Genomic DNA, 22,189 nt, shown 5'->3' with positions numbered 1-22,189 from the left:
AAAACAAAAGACTTTGGAGTGGCCTAGTCAAAGTCCCAACCTTAATCCGATTGTGATGCTGTAGCATGACCTTAAAAAGGCAGTTCATACTCTGAAACCCTCCTATGTGGCTGAATTGCAACAATTCTATAAAGGGGAGTAGGCCAAAATTCCTCCAGAGCGTTGTAAAAGACTCATTGGCAGTTATCGCAAACGCTTGACTGCAGTTGTTGCTACGTGTGGCCAAACCAGTTATTATGTTTAGGGGTCAATCACTTTTTCACACTGGACCCCATTTAAAAACTACATTTTGTCTTTACTTGTATTATCTTTGTCTAATATTAAAATATGTTTGGTGATCTGAAACATTTAAAGGGAACCTGTCAGCAGGATTGTGCATAGTAACCTATAGACAGTGTCAGGTCGGTGCCGTCATACTGATTAAAATGATACCGTGTTTGATGACATCCGTCTTGTGGTTGTTGTGTAATCTTTACTTCAGTTTTGAGTTAATGACATGCTTGTGCCTCAGGGCGGCCTGTTGGGGGGCTTCATGTGGTTCTCCAATTAGGTATTCATAATGAAGACTTCTGAAAGGTCACTGCGCCCTCACTGACCTGCCCCTTAGCTAACACAATGAATATTTTATTTACTGTAAGGCAGTGACCGGTGTCATATGCGAGGATCGCTATGTATCCCCCCTAGGATGCACACACAGAGGTGTATTGTGGCCGCGGGAGTGCATTGCAGTCACAGACATAGCTGTGAGATTGCTCAAATATTTTGTGGCTTTTGTTATTTTCACGCCAGCTGAAAGCATTTCTGCCAAATTGAGTGGAGCTGGGGTGGGATGGGTGTGTCTCGGCCTGCCCGTCAAATTCAGAAAAAGTGCTAGTTTTTCTTACGCCACAAATCCTACTCCAGTCTCTGACTTTCTGTGATTGGAGTAGGATTTCTGAGGCACACAGCACTGAGAAGGTGTGCAAAGTTTATTAAGTGGTGTATGCCTCTTAATGAATTTGGCGCATCGTACTCCAACAATCGCTTCAGTAACACTGGGGTGCTCCATATCCAGTTTTAATGAATCGGCCACTAAATCTACATAAAATATTGCTTTACATTGTATATACTGTATATATATTTGGGAACATAATGATGATCCAGTGTCATGGGGGTCATGACATGATTAGCCAACATTATAAAATGTAGTAATTTTGTAATGTGTTAACCCCTGCAGTAACAAAAAAGACCTTTGGGCTCCTGGATATTGGCACAGGACCTTTCATCAGAACCAACAGTTTCACGGATGATCTTGAAATGGAAGGAGATACATTACTGACTCCAATTACTCACATTTCAGAGTAAGAACTTGTATGTTGGTTCGGAAGACATCACTGTGAATAGTTTGCTAATCACAAGCTTAATGGGTCTGTCCACAATTCTTGTCTTGTCGCAGGCTACGAGAACACCACCGAGCGGCAATAAAAGTTATTCGCAGAATGCAGTATTTTGTGGCAAAGAAAAGGTTCCAGGTGCGTTCCTCTTAACCAGAAAACCAATCTTATTTCCAGTGTCGAGCTTATGTCAGCAGATTTCAAAATACAGGCTGCATACAATATTACTTCTATAGATCTCTTAGACCTGATGAGGTTGGTATACTTATTTTGAAAATCTTTGTTAAAATATCATGACATTAAAATGAGCATTTTAAGTCTCAAGATAAAGAGTTAGAGAACACGTGAGTCTGTGTATTCAATCTTCACCCATCCTGACTGACAGCTGCAGCATGTACTGAGCAGTGTGAGCAGCAGGGAGGAGGAGCCCTGAGGAGCTCTCAATGAGGCTGGGTGGGCGGAGATGGAGTTCAAACTTCAAAAAGAATTCTACAGCCATTCTGATAACATTTAAATCTACCTACTGGTTATGTATGAGACCTTTTGTGTTTGCAGAGCGTGTTGTGAAATCTGGCGACTGATCCAATTTAAGATGATCATATGTGGTCATTGGGGACTTAATGGGCTTGTCCAGCCTTAGGCTCTATTTATGCAGACTTGTGAATCCCCATATTGTGTACTGTGAGGCTTCTCTGGTGGCCGGAGTGGAGGTCATGTGACCGCTATCATGTGATTTGCCTACTCCCGGTCATCTTCCGACTAGACTGTGTCCGGGCCTCACTCAGCACACTGGCATTGAGCAAGGCTGCGCCCACCTAGTCAGTGCGTGGCCGCATGTATGCAAATTACACACTTGCGATCATGTGCTGACCACTGCCGGCGTTGGAGAATCCTCACTGTACGCAGTGCACACACAGTGTGAGGATTCAAAAGTCTGCAGTTTCACTCAGTGACTGCAGACTTATAGTGTAAGGCTTGGTAACCTCTAAGTGCAAAATCGCAGCATTTATGCACTAAAAGTACTTTAATGAATGCACCAAAAACTCAATAATGTTCATACTGTGCTGCGTGGGAAAACACAATATTGATTGGGGGAGAGGTAATGTCTAGTTATTAACTTATTTGTTAATTTTATGAAACCATAACAGAAAAAGATATTTCAGAATTGTAATTTTATAGTGAATGTGAATGTCCTTTTTGAGTTGCACCTGTAATTAGTATTTTAAGACATTTTCTGCCATGCTGCCCTCAGCCAGTTGTCATTCTCTGCCGCGGTTTAGTCATACTTGTCCTGCTCTTTCATGGAGGAATCTGAGGTGGTTTTAATTTCATACAAATTCTGATCATTACAATAATTTCACAACTTCCTCTTATGGTCCGCAGGGCATTAATCTTTATTTCCTCTTTCTTATTTGCAGCAAGCAAGGAAGCCCTATGACGTACGTGATGTCATTGAGCAATACTCACAAGGTCATCTGAATCTGATGGTCAGGATCAAGGAACTACAGAGGAGGTGCTCAGCAAATGTTTATTAAGATTGATTAAGGCTTTGTACAGGTTTATAGTGGGAATCCCCTGTTGTAAACCCAAAACCATTTTTATGCAGAACGGAGAGCAGTGACATGGAGTAATTCCCTCTTTGACGGTCCCAGTACTTCATGCATTACATAGTCCGCTTATTGATTGTCACACCTCCTCCGCTCAGTGAATGATTGCTATGCTGTTCTATGGAAACTGTCTTGCTGAGCTGTCTGTGCTTTGATTGACAGCTCTGCTGTCCAATACTGTATGTTACTGGGATTTGCGAGACTTTCTGCAGGTGTTCAGTGTTCTGATAATCACATACATATTTAACTGAGCTGTCTGCCCCTGATCCCTGCCAGACATAGTTTGTGCTTACTGGTGAGTGTTAGCCTGATTCTGTTGCTCTGAGTTCTGATCTTCTGTTGCCTGACCCTTTGGACCGTGTTCTGACTATCCCCTTTGTCTTGTCCTTCGGCTTTTGCTCTGCTTTCTCTTGTTATTGACCCTGGACTGTTACCTGACTTACACCTTTGTCTTTCCCTTAGTTATCTGCGTACTCTTAGTATTGAACGTTTGACCCTTCTGCCTCACGGCCTGTCTGTGAGTAGTGACTAGTGTCACAGATTTCACTGGACACTGTGCAGTACCTCATGTTTCCTTTGGAGGCAGTGCAGGAGAGTGAAACACTTGTTGTGAGGTTTTTCAACAAATAGCTTATCGCTGAGTGTCCCAGGAACAGGTCATCCTTTCGTCAGCATATTGGGGCCCTTCTAACAAAAAGACGTTAAGCAATTCACACATTCCCTTTAAGTCCAAGGCATATGTCAGTGTGCTAGCTGCAAAGTTACAAAAATAGAAGAAAAAAATGTGGCATATTTATAATTTTAAAATGTTTAAATATTAATATGCCTCTCTGTATAGAGGTATTTTCCCCTAGAACTCTCTACTCCCGGTACCTGTATGACCTTATATTAGAGAGCCGTATGAGTTCCATGACTGCATGCATCACCTTGTGCTGTAACAAGGCAGCTGGTAGTCACCAATTGCTTAAAAGGAAGTGTCATCTGTGGCTTAACCCCTACCTGATGTACATGTATAGTGTGGGTGTGAGGAGTGGGCTCTGAAACTCACCCCGCTATATACCGGGTAGGTTCCAGCTGTGTTATACAGCCGGTAAAAGCAGCTATTAGAGATGCTCCTGATGCTGCTGTTAAACCTTTTAGATGCTGCAGTAAATCCCTGACCAATGGTATTTAAGGTGCGCCATTTGGATGCCAATGGAATGTTGGCTATTCTCCACTAGGTGAATGCGCTGCTTAAGGATTTCAGTGTCAACCATCAGCCTGCTGACAGCCCCCATGGCAGCCATCTTGGTGCATGAAAAAGTGCAATTGAAACCTCTTAAGCAAAAAAGTCATAGTTACTCACCGATTAACGGTATTTTTCGGAGTCCATGACAGCACTACCTGAGAGAGGGGATCCGCCCTTCAAGAACAGGAAATCCTACAGATATATAAGGGCGGCACCTCTCCCACGCATCAGTTGGTTTACAGAGCACAAGAGGACCACCGAGGTTAATAGCATAAATTATGTACAATACTTTACACAACTACTAATTACCAGTGTACATATAAGAGGAAGAAGTGCACACCCAAATTAAACTAAAGGGAGGGAATATACGGGTGCTGTCATGGACTCCGTAAAATACCGTTAACCGGTGAGTAGCTACGACTTTATTCGGTCGTCCATGACAGCACCACCTGAGAGAATTGCAGAGAGTAATAATTACTTTCGGGAGGGACTACAAGCTGCAGAACCCTGACACCAAAGGAGAGGTTTGGGGAAGCACCCAGGTCTAGTCTATAATGGTTGTAAAAGGTGCTCGGAGAGGACCAAGTAGCTGCTTTACATATCTGGTCGATCAAGACCTCCGATCTCTCTGCCCATGAGGTTGCCATGGCCCTGGTGGAATGCGCCCTCAGCTTGCCAGGAGCCGGTTTGCCCTTTGAGGTGTATGCTAATGAAATGGCCTCCCTAATCCACCTCGCTAGCGAGCTTTTGAAGCCGTAAGGCCCTTCCTAGTGCCCTGATAGGAGATAAACAAGGCATTATCTTTTTTCCAGGGGTCGGTAACTGCCAGGAACTCTAGGAGACATCTCCTAATGTCTAGAGTGTGTAATTTCCTTTCCTTATCATTCGTGGGATTAGGGAGGAAGGATGGAAGGAGTATCTCCTGAGTTCTATGGAAACTGGAGGCTACTTTAGGCAGGTATGCTGGATCAGGTGTAAGAATTACCCTGTCGTCCCTAAATTGTATGTAAGGAGAATGTCTAGATAACGCCTGGATGTCACTTACTCTACGGACTGATGTCAATGCTACCAGAAGAGCCACTTTAAGTGACAGGTTTTTGGTGGAGGCTGATGAGATCCCATGGCATAAATTTGTTACTACCGGTCTGGACCTGCCTGATGCCTTAATAAATCTATTGATCCAATAGTTACTGGCGATGTTGCAGTTAAAAAGCGCCCCTAAGGCCGACACCTGTACTTTAAGGGTGCTGGTGGAGAGCCCCATGTCCAGACCTCTTTGTAAGAACTCTAGGATCTGTGCTATGGGAGTGGACTGCCCAGCTACTACCCCTGAACCCTGAAGAAATCTTTTCCAGATCCTGACGTAGATTTTGGTTGTAATTGGCTTTCTGCTTTTGAGCAGGGTGTTGATTAGGGCTGGGGAGAAACCTTTCTCCTTTAGCAGTGTCCGTTCAAAATTCACGCCGTCAGATGTAGGCCAGCCACCTGAGGATGGTAAACTGGGCCCTGGGATAGGAGATCTGGGATGTTTGGTAGGACCCAAGGGTCGGATACGGACATGGTCCTGAGACATGAGAACCATGCCCTCCTTGGCCAAAACGGGGTGATCACTATAATCCTCGCCTTGTCCTTCCTGACTTTCCTCATCACCAGTGGTAGTAGGGACATGGGAGGGAAGACGTAGGCTATCCCGAAGTCCCATTTGATCAGAAGAGCATCTACCGCCAGAGGGCTTTCTCTGGGATTTAGTGAGCAGAACTGAGGCACTTTCCTGTTCTCTCTGGTGGCAAAGAGGTCCACTTCTGGCTGCCCCCATTTTTGTACGATCAGGTCGAAGATGGAGATTTTTAAGGACCATTCCCCTTACCTTAAAAGGTTGCGGCTTAGGAAGTCTGCTGTGGTGTTTTCTTTTCCTTTTATGTGCAGAGCTGTTAAGGACAGGAGATATTGCTCCGCCCATTGAAACAGCCGCTCTGCTACCTTCATCAGGGGTCTGGAATGAGTCCCACCTTGGTGGTTGATGTAAGCCACGGTGACCTGATTGAGAATATTCGAACATGGTGACCCTGTAGATACATAAGAAGGTTTTTAATTGCCTGCTCTACGGCTGTTAGCTCTTTCAGGTTGGAGGACATTTCCAACTGATAGTACTCCCATAGGTCCTGGATTAAGACCTCCCCCATGTGGGCCCCCCAACCCGTAGGGCTTGCGTCTGTGGTGACTACCCGGGTTATGTTATATTCCCAGGGCACCCCTCTGGCTAGATTGCTTTCGTCTAGCCACCAATCAAGGGACTTCAAAATATGTTGGGACAAAGTCAACTGGCCTTCTAGATAACTGCCTAGGATTTTTTGATGATGTAAAACCTCGCCCTGTAGCACCCTTGTATGGAAGTGGGCCCACCGGACCGCGGGGATGCAGGACGAGAGAGAACCTAGGAGGGACATCGCCTTCCTAAGAGACATGGTGGGGTTATTGGAGGCGTTCGAGACCTGATGACGTAGGCGAACTAATTTTTCGGGTGGAAGACGACACTCCTGATTCTGCGAATCTAGGGTTAGACCCAAGAACTGCTGAACTCTCATGGGCTGTAGACGGGACTTCTTAATGTTTAGTAGCCACCCTAACCGTTCCAGAGCTGATTTTGCTTTTTGCAATTGATCCCGACAATGGTCTGCTGTTCTGCCTACAATAAGGAAGTCATCCAGGTAGGGGATTGCCAGGATGTCTGCTTCTCGTAGATGGGCCATAACCTCCGCTATAACTTTAGTGAACACCCGGGGGGCGACTGCTATACCAAAGGGAAGGGCGACATATTGGAAATGCTGCAACGACCCCTCTAAATGAACTGCCACTCTAAGGAAACGCTGATGAGACGCATGGATGGGTATATGGTAGTAGGTGTCTTTTAAATCCAACACCACCATAAAGCAGTTTTCAAACAGTAACTTTATTGTGGAATTGATCGTTTCCATTTTAAATGGCCGAATGACCAGGTATTTGTTGAGTGCCTTCAGGTTGATTATGGTCCTGTAAGAATTATCCGGTTTACGGACCAAAAATAGGGGGGAGTAAAAGCCTTCGCCCTTCTCCGCCTCTGGTACCTTTTATCAGTACTCCTTTATGGCATAGGTCATGGATTTCGGTCTCTAGGGCAGCCTGTTCCAACAGGGAAGACCTGAGCGGGGTGACCTTAAAACTGTTCCGGGGGGCATAGGCAAATTCTAGCCTTAGACCTGAGGCTACCAACCCCACGATCCAGTTACTGTTTGAGATCCGTGACCAGGCTTGGTAGAAGGCCAATATTCTACCTCCCACCGGAGCCGCTAGTCATTGGGGAGGTTTCTTGTCCTCACGGGATGCTTCCTGGCGTCCCCCTCCAAACATAAACCCGGTACCTTTTTTCTTTTTATCTTCCCATCTGCCCCGGTCTCTGGATGATCTTCTACGAAAAAATCTCTTCCTAGCAAAGGGACGTCTATAGGAAGGGGTGGGCAGGGAAGGGAATTTCTTTTTATCGTCGACGGCATTCTCCAGGAGTTCATCTAGGACTGGTCCGAATAGATATTCCCCCTCACACGGGATGGAGCAAAGTCGGCATCTGGCCTGGATATCCCCGGGCCAGCACTTTAGCCATATAGCCCTTCGGGCTGCATTTGATAGACCTGCGGCTTTGGCCGCCATTCTTGCCGAAGCGTCGGCTAAAAAGGCTGCCGTATTCTGGATGGTAGGTAGGGTCTTCAAGATAGATTCTCTCGAGGCTCTGTCCTCTAATTGTGTTCACCACGGGGTCCTCAAAGGGATATCGCGGCTTAAAAGCTGGTGGTAGGGAGCCTTTCCTTTCTGGCTTCTTCCATTCCCTATTGATCAGGTTTTGGACCTTGTCGTTTAACGGGAAAGACTTACGTTTCCTGGGGTCTAAACCACCGAACATTAGGTTCTGCGCTGACCGTTCTGGTTTTGTGTCTGTTACCCCCATGGTAGCCCTAACTGCCTGTCAGCTGAGGAGCCCGACCCTGAGAAACTTGCTGTCTTTTCCTAGATGACTCCCCCTGGGATACGGACTTTAGGGCTTTAACTTCCGTCCTGATAATTTCCCTTAGACTCGTAGCGAAGTCAGGGGTTTCTTCCGCCACCTGTAGGAGTTGGGAAAGGGTAAGGAAGTATGTATTGTAATTTTTGGGACTACTCCCTAATTTTTTATTTTTTTTTACCATCTGCCGTTTACATGACTGGCACAGTTTTTTAGGGTAGGCGTCCGGCAAGGGGCATTTGCAAAGGGCGCACTCCCTGTTTTTTGCTTTGTCAGCGCACTTCTTCCCCTATAGGAGGAAAACATAAGGGGAACACTGCATCAGGGTACATTCACGAAGATCTCTTACCCTGAGCAGAAGGCGTAGGTACCGGATCACAGGGGGGCGAGCTGGATCCTTCGGCCTGGAGGAACTTCTGTGGCCAGATTGTCCAGTTCATTTTTTCTTTTGCTGGGAGCTGACCTGGGACCTCTCTGAGGTACGTTCCTGCTCTCGGTCCAGCTGGGTCACAGGAGCTTCTGGCTCGTCCATTGCTGCAAATGAGCTAAAGCCGCTCTGCAGCGTTTCTGTGCCCTTTTTTATCCTCCCCCCGGAAATCCGGGTTAACAGGTGTCATGGCCAGGGGCTAATTCCCCCCCCTCCCTTCCCGACGTCTATGGACTCTCCTCCCTGCGCTTCGTGCCCCCCCGCCGCTATGCCTGCGCCGCCGCGCCCGGCGATGCACAGGGGAGAAAAGCCGTCCGGCATCTGACTTCCGGCCCGGCTCTACCGGCCCCTCCCCCTGCATCACTTCCGGCCTCCATGAACGCGCGGGGGCACGCAGGCCGCCAGCCACACGGCGCCGCCCGAACCGGCACGGCGCTCCCCCCACGCCACCGAGCCACAGCCACCGGCCCTCGACCGCGACCGGACCGAGGGGAGACCACACCAGGAGGTCCGGGGGGATCCATACCTGCCGGCGCTGGCCCTGGAGACGGGCATCCGCCGGACCCCGCTCCCACCTGCTCCGCACACTGTCGTGGAGCCCTGCCCGGGCCCATCGTGGCGCTTCCAGGGGACCCTGCACTGCCCGAGGTAGGAGACCCCCCCGCTACCTGAGTCGGACAGCCGGCCTGGGGATTCCATGATGGTACGATCTGTAGGGAATCCTGCCCTCCAGGAACAGGAAACCAACTGATGCGTGGGAGATGTGCCGCCCTTATGTATCTGTAGGATTTCCTGTTCCTGAAGGGCGGATCCCCTCTCTCAGGTGGTGCTGTCATGGACGACCGAATAAAATATCATTAATGAACACCTCAGCTATGCAAATAGTAGCAAGCACTCACAAAGCTCTTTCGACCGAATCTCTGAAATATTTTCACCACCAAAACAAAACTATACAAGTTTGATATCTGGTTTTTCAAGTTTGCTCTGCATGAAGAATCATGGTCACAGGTCATTTTACTGCACTATGAAAACCTTCGGAACAAAACGCAAATACGGCAGAAGTATGATGAAAACCGCAATTCCATTTTCTTCTCTTAGAATTTTTGTTCCAATTTTCCAGTTCATTGTATGGTAAAATGAAAGGTGTCATTCAAAAATACAACACTCCTTAAAAAAACCCAACCCCCCAGCCCTCCTACATCTGTCATACGAAAGGGGAGGAAATAGAAAAAGTGCAAAAACTACAATTGTCCATGGTGATAAGGGGTTACATTACACTTGGATTAAATGTATAATTTGTTATTTTTTTTTACTTTTTAATGTCACTATCAAAAATTATAATAAAAAAAATCCTGAAATCTTGCAATTTTCACACTGGCCGCTAGTCCTAACATTAGACTCCTAGTCGGACATAAGCCACACTGACGAAATCGGCAGCAGACTAACTCTGATCTTACTGACTCTTAGAGAGAGATTTTCTGGCCATGCTCTGTTCTTATCAAAGGTCATTGTAACAGGAACTATGAATCTAGTTTTAACCATTGTGAAAATTGGTGATCTGGGGTGTGCGTTATTCGTTTAGATGGTTACTATAGTGAAAAAATATATATTTTATGTAAAAACATAATTTAAACAGTTGGTTATTTTCTGATAACACATTCTCTTTAACTGCTATCTATTTATATAATTGCCTTGTAATGTTTTCATTTCCTGTTATGTCCAGATGTTGCCGTATCCCAGAATTCCAAGCGGAGGAAGTTCACCAACTGCCATATTGGGACACCCAAGTGATGGGTGTCTCAATATGGAAACTGCTGCTGGTACCAACCTATTGTGCGGCACCACCAGCGGGAAACCGTTGCACCACACACACACACTCTATACGCCGTACGCACCTCACACTCAGTCACACACTCTCACACTCATACACTCGCACACTCATGCAGCCTCTTGCACTGTACCAACAGCGGAACACCGTCGCACTGCATCTGCACGAATTCCACGCAGGCGCAGGGAATCATTTGGTTGATCCCAGCGGCAGATGCGCGACGTGTCTACAGGCAGAGGAAGCCAGTCACATTAAAGGGGTTTTCCCACGAACGAAAGTTCATTTTAAAAATTTTCTGTGTCTGACCGTTTACGGAGCATACCACATCTCCAGGGCTGGGGAGGAAGCAAAAGCCAATACTGTCATTACAGCAGGGGATCACAGAGGATTCATTTTTTAAACAATATTTTACCTCACAAAATGTATCCTCTGCGATCTCCTGCTGTAATGTCAGTATGCCCTTTTGCTTCCTCCCCTGCCCAGGAGCTGTGGTATATTCTGTACACGGTCAGACACAGGAGTGAGAGAGACAGAGCACAGGGGAGAGACAGCTCAAATTGGACAGCACATGAGGGGAGAACACAGCACAGGAAGGCGAGACAGCAGACAAGGGGGATAGCACATGGGGTAAACGGGTCAAATAAGAGAGCACAGCCGGGAGAAGTCAGCACATGGGGAAAGAGAGAGTAGATAGGTGGGTGAGCACATGGGGGGAGAGACTCTCAACACTCCAAAGCTTGCCCCAATCATGACATTACTGCCCTCCCGATGCGATAGCATCCGGCCTCCATCTAGTTCTCTAATACAAAAGAATATTGTACAGCTGCAAAAATAACAAAAAGTTTTTTCTTAATTTTGAAAACTGATGGTTCAACTGTCACTTAGTCATTGATATAACATCCTGAAAAATGACTGTTCACTGTCTATTTCTGAGAAATTAATTCAAAAGTCACAACAGATATGACTACGAAAGACAAATGGTGGATAGTCATTATTTCTATTATATGCAGTTTATTTTCTGATTTGCTAAAAGTGAAATAAGTGACAAGTCTTACATTTTTGGTGGGATCTAACCAGTAACATTTCTCCTTGTGGAGAGTGACATGCTTGGCATTCCAATGTAAGGAGGCTTATAAGCTCCACTGGGAGCCATTGTATGGGTTATAAGCCTCCTTACACTGACATGTCAGGCATCTTACGTTCCACAAGGAGAAATATTACTCCTTACATCCAAGTGAGAATCCTTTGTAGGGTTTTGTACTCACTCAGCTGTTGTTGAGGTAGGTACAGGATGCGGTTTCATTAGAATGTCCAGGCAGGTTTATTAGAACTGCATAAACCATTCAGCTTAAGCAAGCATAAAATGGCCTTCTCAGGCACAAAGTAAACAGAAAAGTAAACAGTCCATTTAGTAGTGCAGGTCCACCCGCTCAGGTCAGTGTCCTTCAGCAAACACACTGGAGGCCTCAACACCTCCAGTCACAGACCCTGAATGAGACACTTGGTCTCCATTTTATCTGCCAAACCATATCCTTGGGGTGGGATATGTGAACAGTTATTCCCACACATTTCTTTTGACTGCTTGTAAAACCCAGCCCTCATACGCCTTATTAACACTCTCAGTACTATACGTGCTGGAGCATGCTTTCCTGGACTTACATCATCGAAGCTACCAACCTCAATCATACCCATCTCCCCTCAAGGACCTGTCCAGTGGCCATCTTACACCTCTCATACAGCCAAATCGGATCTCATGCTTTGCACTGATGAGGGGCAACACCCCAAAACACTGTGAGTACAAACTGAGATTCTGGTTTGGCTTTTTTTCAACGTCATGTGGCAAGACTTGTTAAAGGGTTGATATTAACGTTTAGTATTGCTATTTCCAATAGGTGGCATTTGAAGAGGAAGTTCACTAAAAATATATTTTTATAATACGAGTGATTTTTCTCTTTCTCTACAGACTGGACCAGTCATTGGGGAAACCGTCGCTGTTTCTTTGTGGATCAGGTAACTGATTTCCCTATGTAACATAGATTCTGCTTTCTACCACTGTGAAATGTAATAAATGCTATGTTTTAGAGAAATTAACAATAGCAATGGTAATAATATCACACCATATTATGGCAAATCCAAGCAATATGCCATTATTTGAAACAATGGGAAACGTTTTTTTTTTAAAGTGTTTGTCCAGAATAAAGAATATGGGATCTGTGTTTCATAGCTCAGTGGAAAAATTGGTAAATTGTTTCTCATGTTATATTTTCTGAACTGAAAATCGTGAACAATTTCAAAAATTGGCTGAATGACAGTGGAACCAAAAATCCAAACTTCTGTTTGTAAATTTAAAAATGTCTTTTTTTATACTTTCATGTATTTCCAGATAAAGTGAAAGATCGAGGCACTAATACAATTGGGTCAAGATTGAACCGTGTAGAGGACAAGGTAAGAAATTAACATAAAACCATTTTATTGAGGGGAAATCTACAGATTGAGAAGGAAAACACAGAAAAACACACAACGTGTACAAATACTCTGTTGTAAAAAAGTAACAAGCAGAAAAAGCTAGTAAAAAGATGATAAAAAACAGGGTATTTGGTTGATATTTTTTTATCATCTTTTTACTAGCACTTGCTGTTTGTTACTTTTTTACAACAGAGTATTTTTACACGGTTTATTCTGTTTTTCTATGTTTCATTCTTTTAGTGGTGTGAACACTGTCCTACAGACTTGTTTTCACTGTGTGCATGGCCCATGTGTTTACATTAGATTGAGAAAGGAGATGTCCACAAGTAGTGGAAAACCCGTTTAAGTGTGGGCGACTACTTTCATGATTCAGACTAGAAAGCTCTTTGAGTTCACAAAGTAGTTCAATTTGGCAAAGGTTTCCAAAAGAGTTGGTGCGAATCGATTAGCAGGACTTAGTCCATCAGCCACATCAGTAATCTGTGACCATTTTATCGGAGCCCTGAGAATCACCTCCTACATCCCGAAATCCATAGCTGTTCTACTGCTCAGCTGGCCTGAAGCAATGTTACATGTGTTTCATTCTGTAACTATAAGTCTGTGCCGACGTTGCAGAAATGCTGCTGAATTGTCCGGAGCATTTCCGCAACTCCCCGCCATGGGTAAAACGCATGCAGAATTCGCATGCGTTTTCCCGCAAAACACAAGTGTTTTGCAAGCGTTTTTAGCTTGCAGAATGCTAGCGCTTTTCCAAGCAATTTGAAGCATCGCTTGGAAAAGTGATTGACAGGTTGGTCACACTTGTCAAGCATAGTGCTTGACAAGTGTGACCAACTTTTTACTATTGATGCTGCCTATACAGCATAAATAGTAAAAGAATGTTAAAAATAATAATAAAAAAAAAATACGGATACACCTTCTGGCGACCCCCGATGTCCTCAGCGGCGCTGCTGGCAAGTTCCGTTCCATAGCGTGCTTTGCGAAAATGACCTTTGATGAGGTAGCGGTCGCGTGACCGCTACGTCATCAGAGGTGATTCTCGCAAGGCAAGCCTGGGAACGGAACTTGCCGGCAGCGCTGCTGAGGACTCCGGGGGCCAACAGAGGGCAAGTATATCCATATTTTATTTTTTACAGGAATATGGTACCCAGGGCATGGAGGAGAGTCTCCTCTCCTCCAGACCCTGGGTACCATCCGCACATGAAGCGCTCACTTTACGCATGGTGGGCATAGCCACATGCATAAAGTGAGCATTTCAATGCAATCCTATGGCGGCGGAATCGCCGTGATTCCGCAAAATTAATGGACATGCTACGGATTTTTCCGCTATGCAATTCCGCAGCGGAAAAATTTGCAGCATTGGCACAACTGCGGAATCCCATAGGATTGCATGGGATGCGTTTTGTTAGCGTTTTTTAAGCATTTCCGCAGCAGCAAAAACGTGGCGGAAACGCTTAAAAAATGCAACGTGGGCACACAGCCTTAAGATGCTGGCTAATCTGAAGAAAAGCAAGGAATGTTGGAAGGTAAAAGACAGGTCTTAACGCTCCTGTCTAAAATCCAAAGATTACTGACATGGAAGATGGACTGAGTGTGGCGAAACGGATCGCAGCAACCGTAGTTTTCAACTAAAACAACCTCTTCTAAATAGCTAATCGATATTACATTAACCCCTTCCCGACCTTTGACGCCACGTAGGCGTCATGAAAGTCGGTGCCAATCCGACCCATGACGACTATGTGGCATCATGAATTAATAGCCCCCCTGCGGGTTGGGTGACCTGGGTCACTGAAAGGTCACCCGACCCACACATACAGGACCCTTTGTGCTTCACCCCAGGGGAGGGTGGCTTAGCCCCCCCATGACTACGATCGTTCTGATTTGCTGTTAAAAGTGAAACAGCCAAACAGAGCGATTTGTAATATTTCATCACTGAAATTTGGTGAAATATTACAATCCAGCCATGGCCGATGCTGCAATAGCATCGGCCATGGCTGGAGACACTGATCAGACCCCCCACACTGACTGACGGCGCCGATCAGCCGCCACCGTCATCATCTGCTACCCCTCCCCTTCCCTCCGCTCCCCCTCCTTCCGACCCGAGGTACTTCCTATGTCTCTGTGGCCATCCTGGTGTCCCTCCAAGATCTTTCATGGGCGCCGCCATCTTGCAAAATGGCGGGCACATGCATAGAGCGCCCACCGGAATCTGCCGGCTGGCAGATTCATTCATTCATTCATTTTGATCACTGTAATAAACTATCACAGTGATCAAAATAAAAAAAAGTAAATAAACACCCCTATAGGTAGGGACAAATAATAAAATAAAGAAAATATTTTTATTTTTCCATTAGGGTTGGAATTGGGGTTAGGGTTGGAATTGGGGTTAAGGTTAGGGGTGGGTTGGGATTAGGGTTAAGCTTGTGGTTATGGATAGGGTTGGGATTAGGGTTTGGGGTGTGTTGGGGTTAGGGTTGGAGTTAGAATTGAGGGGTTTCCACTATTTAGGCACATCAGAGGGTCTCCAAACGCGACATCGCACCACCATTTATTCCAGCCAATTTTGCGTTCAAAAAGTCAAACAGTGCTCCCTCCATTCCGAGCCCTGATGTGTGCCCAGACAGTGGTTTACCCCCACATATGTGGTATCAGCGTACTCAGGAAAAATTGCACAACAACTTTGGGGATCTAATTTATCCTGTTGCCCTTGGGAAAATAAAAAATTGGGGTCTAAAAAAAATTTATTTTTGCGAAAAAAAATGATTTATTTTCACTGCTCTGCGTATAAACTTCTATGAAGCACATGGGGGTTCAAAGTGCTCACGACTAGTGTTGAGCATTCCGATACCGCAAGTATCGGGTATCGGCCGATACTTGCTGTATCGGAATTCCGATACCGACTTCCGATATTTTTTCAATATCGGAATTCGGCATCGGAATCGGAAGTTCAGTTGATTGACGGCCTGACGTCATCATGATGCGCGGTGTGTGCGCATCATGATGCGCCGTCATTTCGGGCCTTCCGGGGGTCTCTGCCGGCCTGCCGGGGGGCTGTGTGGACTGCCCGGGGTCTCTGCCGGCCTGCCGGGGGGCTGTGCCGGCCTGCCGGTGGTCTGTGCACCCTGTGGGGGTCTGTACCGGCCTGCCGGGGGGCTGTGCCGGCCTGCCGGGGGGCTGTGCTGATGTCCGGGGGTCTGTGCAAGCATCGTCCGATGGGACTACAAGTCCCATCGGGCGATGCCTGCTACCATGACAGTGATTGACACATTAGCCAATGATGGGACAGTAGTAGTCCCATCATCCGGCTAATGTGTTAAATGTTAAAAAAAAAAAAAAAAAATACTACATACATACTACATGCTACATACATACTACATATATACTACATGCATGCTACATACATACTACATGCTACATACATACTACATGCTACATACATACTACATATATACTACATACATACTACATACATGCTACATACATACTACATGCATGCTACATACATACTACATGCTACATACATACTACATGCATGCTACATACATACTACATATATACTACATACATGCTACATACATACTGCATGCTACATACATACTACATACATACTACATACATACTACATGCATGCTACATACATACTACATGCTACATACATACCACATACATACTACATGCATGCTACATACATACTACATGCTACATGCATGCTACATACATGCTACATACATACCACATACATACTACATACATGCTACATATATACTACATGCATGCTACATACATACTACATATATACTACATGCATGCTACATACATACTACATACATACTACATACATACAATACATACATAGACATACAGTACATATAACATAGAGTAACATACTTACCAATACTTGTCACATTGTTCCCCGAAGCCATTGTCTTTCCGGAATAAATATTAACATAACAAACCACAAAAATACTCACCCACGATCCGAAGCAGTCCACGAGTGTGTCCCACGACGATCTTGGGTAGAGAACTGCAGCATCAGATGATGCTGCCGTTCTCTACGGGCTGCAGGAATCCAATGACGGAAGGTAGGTATCCTTCCGCACTGTATTCCTCCGCCACTTAAAAAAAAAAAAAAAAGTCCCTAGTCTCACTTTATGCCATTGCTGCGTGGGAATTTCCCACACAGCAATGGCATAAAGTGAGACTAGGGACTTTTTTTTTTTAAGTGGCGGAGGAATACAGTGCGGAAGGATACCTACCTTCCGTCATTGGATTCCTGCAGCCAGTAGAGAACGGCAGCAACAGCTGATGCTGCAGTTCTCTACCCAAGATCGTCGTGGGACACACTCGTGGACTGCTTCGGATCGTGGGTGAGTATTTTTGTGGTTTGTTATGTTAATATTTATTCCGGAAAGACAATGGCTTCGGGGAACAATGTGACAAGTATTGGTAAGTATGTTACTCTATGTTATATGTACTGTATGTCTATGTATGTATTGTATGAATGTATTGTATGTATGTAGTATATATGTGGTATGTATGTAGCATGCATGTAGTATATATGTAGTATGTATGTAGCATGCATGTAGTATATATGTAGTATGTATGTAGCATGCATGTAGTATATATGTAGTATGTATGTAGCATGTAGTATGTATGTAGCATGTAGTATGTATGTAGCATGTAGTATGTATGTAGCATGCATGTAGTATATATGTAGTATGTATGTAGCATGTAGTATGTATGTAGCATGCATGTAGTATATATGTAGTATGTATGTAGCATGTAGTATGTATGTAGCATGCATGTAGTATATATGTAGTATGTATGTAGCATGTAGTATGTATGTAGCATGCATGTAGTATATATGTAGTATGTATGTAGCATGTAGTATGTATGTAGCATGCATGTAGTATATATGTGTTATGTATGATGCATGTAGCATGCATGTAGTATGTATGTAGTATATATGTAGTATGTATGTAGCATGTAGTATGTATGTAGCATGCATGTAGTATATATGTAGTATGTATGTAGCATGTAGTATGTATGTAGCATGCATGTAGTATATATGTAGCATGCATGTAGTATGTATGTAGCATGCATGTAGTATGCATATGGTATGTATGTAGCATGTAGTATGTATGTAGCATGCATGTAGTATATATGTGTTATGTATGATGCATGTAGCATGCATGTAGTATGTATGTAGTATATATGTAGTATGTATGTAGCATGCAGTATGTATGTAGCATGCATGTAGTATGAATGTAGCATGTATGTAGTATGTAGTATGAATGTAGCATGTATGTAGCATGCATGTAGTATGAATGTAGCATGTATGTAGTATGTAGTATGAATGTAGCATGTATGTAGTATGCATGTTGTATGTATGTAGCATGTAATTTTTTTTTTTTTTTTTTTTTTTTTACATTTAACACATTAGCCGGATGATGGGACTACTACTGTCCCATCATTGGCTAATGTGTCAATCACTGTCATGGTAGCAGGCATCGCCCGATGGGACTTGTAGTCCCATCGGACGATGCCTGCACAGACCCCCGGAGCCTGCACAGACCCCCGGAGCCTGCACAGACCACCGGCAGGCCGGCACAGCCCCCCGGCAGGCCGGCACAGCCCCCCGGCAGGCCGGCACAGCCCCCCGGCAGGCCGGCACAGCCCCCCGGAGCCTGCACAGACCACCGGCAGGCCGGCACAGACCACCGGAGCCTGCACAGACCCCCTGGCAGGCCGGCACAGCCCCCCGAAAGGCCCGTACAGACCCCAGAGAGGCTGTACAAGGGCAGGAAAGGGTTTTTCTTATTCCGATACCGGAAGTCCCATAGACTTGAATGGGACTTCCGGTATCGGAATCGGCGATACCGATACTTTTTTTAAAGATCGGCCGATACCATCCGATACGATACTTTGAAGTATCGGACGGTATCGCTCAACTCTACTCACGACACATCTTGATAAGTTCCTTGGGGGTCTAGTTTCCAAAACTGTCACTTGTGGGGGGTTTCTACTGTTTAGGCACTTCAGAGGCCCTGCAAAGGCAACATGACGCCCGCAGAACATTCCATCAGTCTGCATTCCAAAATGGCGCTCCTTCCCTTCTGAGCTCTCCCATGAGCCCAAACAGTGGTTCTCCCCCACATATGGGGTATCGGATACTCAGGACAAATTGCAAAACAACACTTGTGGTCCAATTTCTCCTGTTACCCTTGTAAAAATAAAAAGTAGCGGGCTAAAATATCATTTTTGAGGAAAAAAATGATTTTTTTATTTTCACTGCTCTACGTTATAAACTTCTGTGAAGCACTTTGGGGTTCAAAGTGCTCACCACACATCTAGATAAGTTCCTTAAGGGGTCTAGTTTCCAAAATGGTGTCACTTGTGGGTTTTTTCTTCACTGTTTAGGCACACATGGGCTCTCCAAATGCGGCATGGTGTCCGCTAACGATTGGAGCTAATTTTCCATTCAAAAAGTCAAATGGCGCTCCTTCCCTTCCGGGCCCTGCCGTGCGCCCAAACAGTGGTTTATGACTACATATGAGGCATCAGTGTACTCGGGAGAAATTGCCCAACAAAGTTTAGGATCCATTTTATCATGTTGCCCATGTGAAAATGAAAACATTTATGCTAAAAGAAAATTTTTGTTGGAAAAATTAAAATGTCAATTTTTTCCTTCCATGTTGCTTTAGTTCCTATGAAGCACCTGAAGGGTAAATAATCTTTTAGAATGTAGTTTTGAATATCTTGAGGGGTGCAGTTTTTATAATGGTGTCAAAAATGGTTTTGTAAATTTAGTTGTAAAAATTAGAAATCGCTGGTCAACTTTTAACCCTTATAACTTCCTAATAAAAAAAAAAAAAATGGTGTTTCCAAAATTGTAAAGTAGTCATGTGGGAAATGTTATTTATTAACTATTTTGTGTCATATAACTCTCCGGTTTAACAGGAAAAAAATTCAAAATTTGAAAATTAAGAAATTTTTAAAATTTTCACCAAATTTCTGTTTTTTTCACAAAGAAACGCAAAAATTATCGACCTAAGCTTACCACTAACATGAAGCCCAATATGTCACGAAAAAACAATCTCAGAATCGCTAGGATGCGTTGAAGCGTTCCTGAGTTATTACCTCATAAAGGGACACTGGTCAGAATTGCAAAAAATGGCCCAGTCATTAAGGTCAAAATAGGCTGGGTCATGAAGATGTTAAGGGGTTGAATTTGGTCTGTATCTCTGCTATTCTTTGAGTTTTTTTTTTTCTTTTCTTAATATTTGTAGGTAACCCAGATGGACCATAAACTCAATCTCATAACCGATATGATTCACCACTTGGTAGCGAACCAACAAAGCGGTCAGTCTACAAACAGAACACCGCAGCGGAGCAACTCTCTGAACAATGGGAGCAATCTCTCCAGTAGTCTGCCTACCTACGAACAGTTAACTGTGCCAAGACGAAACCAAGATAATGTATCTTGATGAGCAAACACCAACTAGTTCCTCTCTGTCCTCAATGCAGATATTCATTATTTTATTGAAAGCAGAAAGTAAAATTAATGATGAATTTAGACTGAGTATCGAGTAAGTGTGTAACACTGTAAAGGACGTCTTGTCCATTCTCTGTAGATCCTACCAGGGTTCATTGAAGGTTTCTTAGAGGAAGTAAGAAACATGGAACATATGTATTGCTCCATGTGAGGACATGCAAGAAAGCATTTGATACATTGATGAATCCTTTCTCAGGAAGATTGTAGCTCATCGGCCTGTGGGTGCATAAATTGCTACGGGTCATGCTGTAAAACTGGCAATACAACTGAACTATTACCCTGATTTTTTTTATGTATTAAAATAGACTTTTTACAATGATTTTCAGTTTTTTTGGGGATTAATATGAAAATCTTTTTTGAGATAAATAGAAATAATTTTTGGACTGTAGAGAATAACACTTTCCATTTTTTTTTGTAATGTATTTTTGGTAAAAAAAAGGTATTGTAGAGTTAATTTTTCTTTGATTTCTGATCACAAATTCTATTTTTCATGGAATAAGTTTTGAAATCTGATCAAATGCATTGTATTTTCTCAAAGATGTTGATATTTGCACATTGGTTTAAAGCATTTGTTGTACAGAAGACCCAAAATTGGTGGTTTTCGAAAAAAACAAAAAAACATAGTCTAATATGCGTTATATATGGTAAAACATAAAATCTGTCACCGGTGTAGGGGCTGGTCATCACAAAAAGGTGGTCTCTGGGAGAGATTTCACTTTCATAATATGCACATAACATGGTATACTGGTGTGAATCCTGTTGGTTACTTATGTTGTACCAATCTTGAGTTATCCACGATCTATCTAAGTCTATCCTTATCCAATTCTTCATTTAGGCTATGTGCACACGTAGCGGAACTCGCGTGGAAGTTACCGCGAGAATTCCGGAAATCCATTCCGCGGGAAAATCGCATTTTTAATTCCCGCGATTTTCCCGCGGAAAAACTAGCGATTTGCAAGCGTAATTTGCTTGCAGAATACTAGCGTTTTCCAAGCGATCTGTAGCATTGCTTGGAGAACTGATTGACAGGTTGGTCACACTTGTCAAACATAGTGTTTGGCGAGTGTGACCAACTTTTTACTATTGAGGCCTATGCAGCATTAGGAGAAAAAAGATCTAATGTTAAAAATATTAAAAAAAATAAAGTGTTGTTATATTCACCTTCTGGCGTCCCGCGCAGCCTTCCCGGGCCTCAGGGATGCTTCCGTTCCCAGTAATGCCTTGCGAGACCTTTGACCTCTCGCGATAATGTAGCGGTCTCGCGAGGAATAGGGACCGCTACATTATCGCAAGACTGCGACGTCATCAAAGGTCTCGCAAGGCATTACTGGGAATGGAAGCATCGCTGAGGCCCGGGAAGGCTGCACGGGACGCCGGAAGGTGAATATAACATTTTTTATTTTTTATTCTATTTTTTACAGGGATATGGTACCCAGAGCCCGGAGGACAGTCTCCTCTCCTCCGGACCGTGGGTACCATCCGCGAATGTTCTGCTTACTTTTCCCATGGTGGGCACAGCCACATACGGGAAGTAAGCAGAACAAGGCAATCCTATGGGTGCGGGATCGCCGCGATTCCGCAAAATAATGAGCATGCTGCGTATTTTTCCATGATGCGATTCCGCCGCCGGAAAATCCGCAGCATTAGCACAGCATTGCTGAATCCCATTGGA

At 44.3% G+C, this 22,189-nt stretch overlaps 1 protein-coding gene across 3 annotated transcripts in view; it reads left to right on the top strand.

Annotated features, from left to right (window-relative positions):
- Nucleotides 1-20,836, top strand: part of KCNQ1 (potassium voltage-gated channel subfamily Q member 1) — a 257,351-nt gene extending 236,515 nt beyond the window's left edge. For all 3 annotated transcript variants that reach the window (XM_073573886.1, XM_073573887.1, XM_073573888.1), the window contains exons 12-17: nucleotides 1,217-1,340; nucleotides 1,436-1,511; nucleotides 2,792-2,886; nucleotides 12,460-12,506; nucleotides 12,880-12,941; nucleotides 20,252-20,836. In XM_073573886.1, coding sequence (XP_073429987.1) covers nucleotides 1,217-1,340; nucleotides 1,436-1,511; nucleotides 2,792-2,886; nucleotides 12,460-12,506; nucleotides 12,880-12,941; nucleotides 20,252-20,449 — 602 coding nt within the window. In that variant the 3' untranslated portion in view covers nucleotides 20,450-20,836. The remainder of the gene's footprint in view (nucleotides 1-1,216; nucleotides 1,341-1,435; nucleotides 1,512-2,791; nucleotides 2,887-12,459; nucleotides 12,507-12,879; nucleotides 12,942-20,251) is intronic.
- Nucleotides 20,837-22,189: the final 1,353 nt, after the last annotated feature.

The sequence above is a fragment of the Dendrobates tinctorius genome, unplaced genomic scaffold, assembly GCF_039654945.1.
Source record: "Dendrobates tinctorius isolate UK_male_01 unplaced genomic scaffold, ASM3965494v1 ptg000037l, whole genome shotgun sequence".
In the NCBI taxonomy this organism is placed as follows: domain Eukaryota; kingdom Metazoa; phylum Chordata; class Amphibia; order Anura; family Dendrobatidae; genus Dendrobates; species Dendrobates tinctorius.
Note: the sequence above shows the minus strand (reverse complement) of the source record. Positions and strands in the feature narration are given on the sequence as shown.